We start from the raw sequence: 8,897 nt of genomic DNA, 5'->3' as shown, positions 1-8,897 counted from the left end.
TTTTTTTTTTTTTTTTTTTTTTTTTTTTTTTATATATTTATATTAATTTATTTATTAATTTATTTATTTATATTTATTTATTTATTTATTTATTATTATTCTATCTTTTCTTCTTATTTTGCTGCTGCGCATGCATGCATATACATACATGCATGCATTTATTCATCTTTTTTTTGCCTTCCTCTTTGTTATTAATCGCGTATATAAATATATATAAATAAAAAATTATTTAATTATATATTTATTTATATTTATATAATAATAATAATAATAATAATTTATTATTATATATATAAATATAAATACAAATATATAAATATAAATATAAATAAATAATATTATTTTATTGCTGTTTTCTTCTCTCTTGTTGCTGTCGCTATGCGAGGGGTAACAACAAACTAACGCCTTTTTGCCTTTATTTATTTATTTATTTATTTATTTATTTATTTTCTTCTTTTGTTTATTACCCTTAATGTAGTAAAAAGGAGATATAAATAAATAGTAATAAAATAGTTTTGTTTATTACCATTAAATAAATAAATAAGGGGTATTACTTCTTACTATCTTCTTGTCCCTCTCCCTTACTAGCTAACAACATATTATTTATAATTAGTAATATTAAATAAAACGTAATTAAATAGTAATACTACCTTATTATAGTAATAAAATACTATGCTATAAATTCAGGTGTACGTACACCTCAAAAAGGAGAAAAATCAAAAGTTGAATTTTTTTTTAAGGGGAACAACAAATTCAATGATAAGAAAAATGACGGGAAGATGACGGTCTTTTCTGTTTTTCTTGTCGCTATTAAGCGGATAAACACAAGAGAGGAGGGAATATTTAAATAAATTTATGTTTATTTTAATATTTTGTTAAAAAACAATTTTAATTATGACGAAAATTGAAGGAAAAGTGCACGCAATAAGATGGTGGTAGTTCATCGGAGCTGCCGATACACCCGAAGAAGTGAGCGGTGACGAGATTGAAGGTTTCGCGGCTTTTTTATGAACATTTTTTCTGTTTTTGTTTGTTTATGAAATAACAACGTATTAAAGATACTATTTCAAGAAGAAAGCGAATAAATTACCACTTGGATAAAGGAAATCTGTCATCCTTGTCGGCTTCCCGTGGCGGCGCCGTCGGCTGCCCGCAGGAGTATTTCCTCTCTTTCTGCGGCATCATTTTGTTTATTTATCATATTTTTATGGTATATTTCAGTGTGTTCTCCCTTTTAATAAATAATTGTAGGTTTTAAACGGTAAAAGGTACCGTTTTACGGGGAAGATCGTCCCGGTGTAGCCACAGCTTCACCACCAGCCAGCGGCCGAACCGGAATCATCGTGTGTGTTCAACTTTACCACGACTTCCCCTCTTTTTTACACTTTTTATGCTTTAATTCCTTTCATTTCTTATTTTTTCATTTTTTAAGATTTAAATCTTTTCTTGGGGCCCCAAGAGGCCCCCCGTCTCGCACCGAGCAGCTAGCCGGCCGTAGTACAACATCGAGACGTCGTTTTCCTTTCCCTTCGTCTTTCTTCCCCCTCCCTTCTTATTAAGTAATAGATAACGATTAAGGCAGCAGAAGCAACAACGACAACAACAACGACAAGTTAACCGGTCATTAACACCGCCAACACCATCACCAACACCAACACCAACACCAACACCACCAGCAGGAACAACAGCAACAGCAGCAACAGCAGCAGCAGCAGCAGCAACAGCAGCAGCAGCAGCAGGATGTCGCTTGTCGACCCCCGATTTAAACGGCCAGTGGCCGAGTATTGGGATTCATGGAGTGACGCAAATTCAGATTCAGTTGAAGGAGAAAATGTCTCTCCTTCTTGTTGGGGAGGGAAGCCTGCAGCAGACACATTTCTTATGATTCTCCCTGAGGATAAGCAGCAGCAGCAGCAGCAGCAACAGCAGATACAGCCGATGGTGTCTGCACTGCAGCAGCAACTGCAACAGAAACAGCAGCTGCAGCAGCAGCAGCTGCTGCAGCACGGAACTGGATCTAGGGTCTTTGTTGACTCTGCACGATCTTCAATGGTCTCGCTGCCGCAGCAGCAGCGCAGCAGCACAACTCTTGTACAGCTAAAATCAAGAGATGCAGCAGCAGCAGCAGCAGCATCACCAGCCGCAGCAGCAGCAGCAGATACACTACCTTCTCAACTTAATACTGGGCAGCAAGCGGAGGACCCGACCAAGTTGTTAAGTGCAGCAGCAGCAGCACTACCAGCAGCAGCAGCAGCAGCCAACCCTAAAGCTACTAGAAAAGCATCAGGGGGCCCACAAAAGGGTACTGAGGAGGGGGCCCCCCATGGCAAGGAGCCGACGAAGAAGGGATTAGGGGGAAGTAATCATAAGAAAGGAGGAAAAGAAAAAGGCAAACAGAAGACAGAGAAAAAGAAAACAACAAACAAAAAGAAGGCAGCAGCAGCAGCAGCAGCATCACCAACAGCAGCAGAAGACAAGATAGGCAGAACGCAGCTGAAGCAGCACAAGACGAAACTGCAGCAGGAGGAGCAGGAGCAGCAGGAGCAGCAGGATCAAGTGCAGCAGCAGCAGGAGCAGCAGGAGCAGCAGAAACAGCAGGAGATGCAGCAACAGGAGCAGTTACAACAGCAGCAGCAGGAGCAGCAGCAGCAGGAGGAACAGCAGCAGCAGCTGCTGCTGCAGCAGGAGGAGGAAGCAAAAGCCAACATATACTATGACTCAGAGGGCCGTCCTATGCGTTTGCTTCCCTCTGGTCGTTATGAACTATTAGTACCTTATTGTGTACCTCCTGCAGCAGGAGCAGCAGGAGCAGCAGCAGCAGGAGCAGCAGCAGGCAGCAGCAGCAGCAATGGAGGTAATTACTTTATTCGTAGTCTTCCTAAGAGATACCCTAATAGTTTAGCTGCATGCAGCAGGAAGCAATCAGCAATACCTGTAAAGGTGCGGCTGCTGCGGAGAGGAGGGAAAGCAGCAGCAGCAGCAACAGCAGCAAAAGTTGTACAGACTGTACGTCCACCTGTACCCGTAGAGGAAGGAATTATACACTTTAGGTTGCTGCAGGTGCAGCAGCAAAAGGACAAAGAAACAAGAAGAGCAATTGCTTATGATTATACTAATAAAAAAAGTAAACTTGCTCTTGCTGCTGCTAATGCTGCTGCTGCTGCTGCTGCTGCTGCTGAAGCTGCTGCGGCTGCTGTACGACAAGTACGAGAGTCAAAGAGAGCTACTTCGCAGGATGCTGCTGCAGCAGCAGCAGCAGCAGATGTTGATGCTACCTTGGACATGCAGCAGGAGGAACAGCAGCAAACACAGTACATGCAGCAGCAATCTGCACAGCTGCAAGATATCCAACAAGAAGAGCAGCAGCAACAGTGGGATCAGCAGCAGCAACAGTGGACTCCTGAGCAGCAGCAGCAATGGGAACAGCAGCAGCAATGGGACCAGCAGCAGCAGCAGTGGACACCTGAACAGCAGCAGCAATGGGAGCAACAGCAGCAGTGGACTCCTGAGCAGCAGCAACAGTGGGAGCAGCAGCAACAATGGGACCAGCAGCAGCAATGGGACCAGCAGCAGCAATGGACACCTGAACAGCAGCAGCAGTGGGAGCAGCAGCAGCAATGGGACCAACAGCAGCAGTGGACACCTGAACAGCAACAAGAATGGGAACAGCAGCAACAGCAGCAGCAGTGGACACCTGAACAGCAGCAGCAATGGGAGCAACAGCAACAGCAACAGCATCAGCAGCAGGATCAGCAGCAGCAGCAGGGTTGCTGCAGCTGCAGCTGCAGCAGCAGCAGCAGCAAGCAAGACTGCGACGGTGTAACTAATTTTCCTGTATATTGTGTTTGCTGCGAATCAATAACAACAGAAAAATGCAGCAAAATAAAGACAACAATCCTTGATGATTCTGCTGCTGCTGCTGCTGTCTGTGCTTGCTGCCCATCACGTAGCCCCTTAGAGGACGAGGAGCAGCAGCAGCAGCAGCAGCAAGAACAACTGCAGCAGCAACAAACACTGCAAATGCAGCAAACAGAAGAGCAGCAGCAGCAGCAGGAAGAACAGCAGCAGAAGGAATCTGGTGGTGGGGGTATCCTTAGTGGTGTTGCTGCTTGGTTCAGCAAATGGCCACGTGCTGCTGCTGCTGCTGCTGCATCACCAAGGGAGGGAGATGCAGCAGCAGAAGCAGGAGGTGAAACAGGTGCAGCAGACGGAGAACAAGGTGTAATAGACGAAGAAGAAGCAGCAGCAATTGCAGAAGCAAAAGCAGCAGCAGCAGCAGCAGAAGCAGCAGCAGCAGCAGCAGCAGCAGCAGAACGTGCATGCGAAGTACGACGCCCACAGAAACTTCCTCATATAGAGAGCGGCAACATTCCCTATGTACCTGTTAAGCTTAGGGTATTAAGAGCAAAGAAATATACAAGACCTGCAGCAGCAGCAGCAGCAGCAGCAACAGCATCGGACCATTGGTCAACACCCAGCAGCAGCACAGCAGTTACACCAAGAGAGGATGGTGCAGCAGCAGTTCGTTTCGTGCTGCTGCAGGCACAAACAAGACAAGATAAGGAAAAAAGAAGACTTGTTGCTTTCTATCCACCTGCACATACACCCCAACAAACAGCAATTCTACGGCAGCAGCGCATGCTGCAGCAGCAGCAAATGCGAGGATTTGTACCTGCTGCTGCTGCTGCACAAGGAAACAGCTGCAGCGCTGCATGCAACTTACTAAGAGAAGCATCGCAAGACTCAGAGCAAACAGCAATAACCATCAACTTCCAGCACAGGACATTGGAGGAGCAGCAGCAGCAGCTGCAGCTGCAGCAGCAGCAGCTGCAGCAGCTGATGGACGACGGAGGGAGGTCCCAGCTTCAGCAGCTCACCCTGCAGCAGCAGCAGCAAAGACAAAGACACCTGGAGTTGAACCAAAGGGAACGAGAGCTACAGATGAGGCTACAGGCACTGCAGCTGCAGCAGCAGCAGCAGCAGCAGCAGCAGCAGCAAGTAGCTGCATCCCCTATTCCTTCACAGAGATCGCTTGCTTCTGAGCCTATTTCTTTTGTGTCTTCTAAGGCCCTACAGACTGCAGCAAGAGCAGCAGCAAAGGTAGCAGCAAGACGTGAACGTGCTGCTGCTGCTGCTGCTGCTGCAAAAGCAGCAGCAGATGCTGCTGAGGCAGAGGCTGCTGCAGCAGCAGCAGAAGCAGCAGAGAGGGAGAGCAGCAGACGCACATCAAGAACGGTGATTGAAGAGGTAGCTCAAGTTGCAGCAGCAGAAGCAGCAGCAGCAGCAGCAGCACTGCAGCAAACACCCGAAGCAACTAGGAGAGAACGCAGCAAAAGCGGAGAACCTCATCTGCTGCAGCGAATCAGCAGCTGCTGCTCTGTACATACAGCTCAAGATGCTGCTGCTGCAGATGCAGCAACAGGAACAGCAGCAGCAGCAGCAGATGAGGACAATGCATCTACCACAAGACACGTTGCCTGTTGGATATCCATGAGGTCCTCCTGCATGCCCGCCTCCTGCTGCCAGCAGCAGGAAGAGAAACAGCAGCAACAGCCGGAGGAAGAGCAGCAGCAGCAGCAGCAGCAGGAAGCACAGCAGCAGCTCATCAACAGCGCATGCAGCTCGCGTGTATCTTTGGTGACGAATTCAGAGAATTTCCTCAGCACATTTCCAGTGCAGCCAGAGCAGCTGCAGCAGCTGCTGCAGCAGGAGCAGCAGCAGCAGGAACAGCAGCAGCAGCAGCAGCAGCAAGAGGGATGTATGAACAAGATATCCTGCTGCTGCGCACAAGAAGCAGCAAAGTCAAGGTGCAGCAGCAGAAGTTCCTTACCTCTAGACATGATGGGAGGCAGCAGCAGGAGAACCCTACCAGAGATGCAGCAGCAGCAGCAGCAGCTAGAGCAGCAGCAGCAACTAGAGCAGCAGCAGCAGCTAGAGCAGCAACAGCAGCTAGAGCAGCAACTGCAGCTAGAACAGCAGCAGCAGCTGGGGCAGCAGCAAGTAGCTTATATCATCGGAGCTCCTTGGGCAGGGGCCCCCCTACCGGAGGGTACAACACTTGCCCTTGGGGCCCCCCTAGGGGCCCCCCAAGGGGCCCCTCTTATACAAGGAGAGATGGTAGAGGCAGCACCTGTACCCGTAGAGTCATTACCTATAGAGGACCAACTAAGAGTAAGAAGAGCCTTAGAGGAGTACATGCAGCAGCAGCAGCAGCAAGAGGTGCAGCAAGGGGAGGAGGGAGTCCAGCAACAAGTGCAGCAGCAGCAGCAGCAAGAGCAGCAACAATACGGTTACTTGCTGCAGCAGCAGCAATATGCACATAACCTACAAGTGTATATGCCTGCAGAAGTTTCTGTTGCTGTAGATCCAGAAGGGTCTGCAGCACCAGCAGCAGCTGCTGCTGCTGCTGATGGTGCAGCAGCAGCAGCAGCTGGTGGAGCCCCTATGTGGGTCTTGCTTTATCCAACAGCAGACATGCAGCAGCAACAGCAGCAAACAGCAGATGCGCAGCAGCAACAGCAGCTGCTGCAGCAGCAACAGCTCGTTGTCTTCCCTGAACAACTCGAGCAGCTGTGGCTGCTGCAGCAGCAGCAACAACAGCTACTGCAGCAGCAGCAGATGCTGCAGCAGGAACTGCATACTGCAAACGCCACCTACACTATTGCAGCAGACGCAGCAGCAGCAAAAGCAGCAGAAGCAGCAGCAGACTTACCTCCACAAGAGGAAGGTGCTTGCAGCAGCTGCTGCGGCAACTGCAGCAGCAGCAGCGGCTGCTGCTGCTGCAGGGCGTCGGAAGGGCCTGCTGTTGAAAGTTGTATCTGCGGGTACTGCTGAAGGGCCCCCCTACAGGGGTACTTTAATGGGGCCCCCCACGACGGGGGCCCCCCATTAGGGAGGGGGGCCCCATCCTTTGACAAGGGGCCCCTCCAACTGGCATGGGGCCCCTGGGGGCCCCACTGCTCCTTTAAGTATGCCAATAGGGGGCCCCTTCGGGGGGCCCCCCACACTCTAGATATAATTAAGTATCCTTAGAGGGGCCCCCAGAGGGGCCCCTGATGTATTGGTGGTGCTGCTGTTTTTGTCTGTATATACAGCTAGCAGCAGCAGCAAGATCCAATCCTTTTGCTGCTGCAGCTGCAGCACAGAGGAGCCCCCCAAACCCCTGTTGCTGCTGCAGGGGGGCCCATCTAGGTACCCAGGGGGCCCCCCCCCTAACTTAATGTAGACATAGCTTGGTGTACTAAGACACAGCAAAAGCAACATTTTTTCCTGTCTTTATTTTTTGCTGCCTTTTTTCTTTATTATTAATACCCTAGCTAGCTAGCTAGCTAGCTAGCTAGCTAGCTAGCTAGCTAGTTAGCTAGGTAGCTAGCTAGCTAGTTAGCTAGGTAGCTAGGTAGCTAGCTAGCTGTAGTAGTAGACTAAAGTAGACTAGCAATAGATAAACACTATAGGCGCCTCCGTCTGCTATAGCTACCTGAGGGTTTAGGGTTTAGGGTTAGGGTTTAGGGTTTAGAGGGTACCTCCTGTCTGTCTATCTAATTACGTAGTATCAACACCCTACAAACCCTCGCTGCGTCTCGTAAACCCTAAACCCTAAACCCTAAACCCTAAGTATCTGTACAAAATAACCCCTACTCATAAACCCTAAACCCTAAACCCTAAACCCTAATTTTTTATAGCTATAAGGAAGCCCAAAAAATCTTCCATTCAAATTGGTTGCTGTGGCAAGAAAAGTTCCCATGAGGTTAGCTAGCTAGCTAGCTAACTGGCTAGCTAGCTAGCTAGCTAGCTAAAGAGCTTAATAGCTAGCCAGCTAGCTAGCTAGATAGATAGATAGATAACTAGCTAACTAGCTAGCTAGCTAGCTGTACTGCCCAGCTAGCTTGTTATAGGGGCCGGCCATAGCCGTGCTCCACACCTTGGGGGGCCCCCTAAGACAGGTAGGGGGGCCCCCTCCCCCTGCAGCAGCAAATTCGTCGGTCTTGCTGCTGCAGTTTGCTGCTGCAGTTACTGCTGCTGCTGGCGTTTTGCTACAGCAGCAGCAGCATTGTTCTGCCCATGACCTCCCCATTGTTGTCGCTTGCTTGTTGCTGCGACGCGCTGCAGCAGCAGCAGCAGCAGCAGCGGAGGCAATTTGAGCAGCTCTTTGAGGTGCAGCAACAGCACTTGCTGCTGCTGCTGCTGGTGTTGTTGTTGTTGTTGTTATTCTTGTTGTTGCTGCTGTTGTTAATAATGTTAGCCTGTGGGGCCCCCTGCTGCTGTTGCTGCTGCTGTTTTGGGTCCTGTCCCAGGAAGGGGGCCTCCTCTACCTTGCTGTGCTGCTGCTGCTGCTGCTGCTTGCTGCAGTGTTGATGCTGCTGTGCTTGAGAAGCTGTCAGGCCTCCCAATTGCTGCAGCCGCTGCTGCTGCTGCTGCATGTGATGCCTGTGGAGCCGCTGCTGCAGCTGCAGCAGCAGCAGCAGCTGCTGCTGCTGTTGCTGCTGCACTCCCTCCTACAGGCAGAACCCCACTAGTAGGAGCAGCAGCATTAGGAATACCACCATTAACTACATTATTATTAGGTACTGTTGCTGCTACATTTGCTGCTGCTGCTGCAGCAGCAGCAGCAGCACTCTGCTGCTGCTGCATCATAATTCTTTGGTGATTCTCTGATGCTGTCCTAAGGGCTAATTCTCTATCAAGAAGCTCAAGGGCCTCCTCTACCTCTTCTATGAATTTTTCCCCTAGGGGGGCCTCCTGGGGGCCCCCAAGGGGGCCCCCCTTAACTATAGGAAGGTACTCTGAATAGGCTACATCTTGCCATTTTATACGATAAGCTTTAGGGTTTACATCTACTAGGAGGGGCCCCTCGTACCCTCCATATAGGGTACTATAATTAGAGGAGGGGCCCCCAT

At 49.2% G+C, this 8,897-nt stretch overlaps 2 protein-coding genes across 2 annotated transcripts in view; one reads left to right on the top strand and one right to left on the bottom strand.

Annotated features, from left to right (window-relative positions):
• Positions 1 to 1,740: 1,740 nt before the first annotated feature.
• EMWEY_00011600 (hypothetical protein, conserved) lies at positions 1,741 to 6,860 on the top strand (the record flags this gene model as incomplete). The annotated part of the gene is made up of 2 exons (XM_013479001.1): positions 1,741 to 6,727; positions 6,850 to 6,860. 2 exons carry the CDS (start codon positions 1,741 to 1,743, stop codon positions 6,858 to 6,860), a joined length of 4,998 nt encoding a protein of 1,665 aa, XP_013334455.1.
• A 1,378-nt stretch (positions 6,861 to 8,238) lies between these two features.
• EMWEY_00011590 (hypothetical protein, conserved) overlaps positions 8,239 to 8,897 on the bottom strand; it is a gene marked incomplete at both ends in the record, with an annotated part of 1,038 nt that continues 379 nt past the window's right edge. Inside the window, one exon of the mRNA XM_013479000.1 lies at positions 8,239 to 8,897. This exon is cut by the window's right edge and continues 379 nt beyond it. Within this exon, the coding sequence (XP_013334454.1) occupies positions 8,239 to 8,897 (659 nt within the window).

The sequence above is a fragment of the Eimeria maxima genome, genomic scaffold (genome assembly GCF_000499605.1).
Source record: "Eimeria maxima Weybridge genomic scaffold, Emw_scaff82, whole genome shotgun sequence".
NCBI classification, from domain to species: Eukaryota; Apicomplexa; class Conoidasida; order Eucoccidiorida; family Eimeriidae; genus Eimeria; species Eimeria maxima.
The sequence above is the reverse complement of the archived record's forward strand: the minus strand, read 5'-3'. Positions and strand labels throughout refer to the sequence as shown.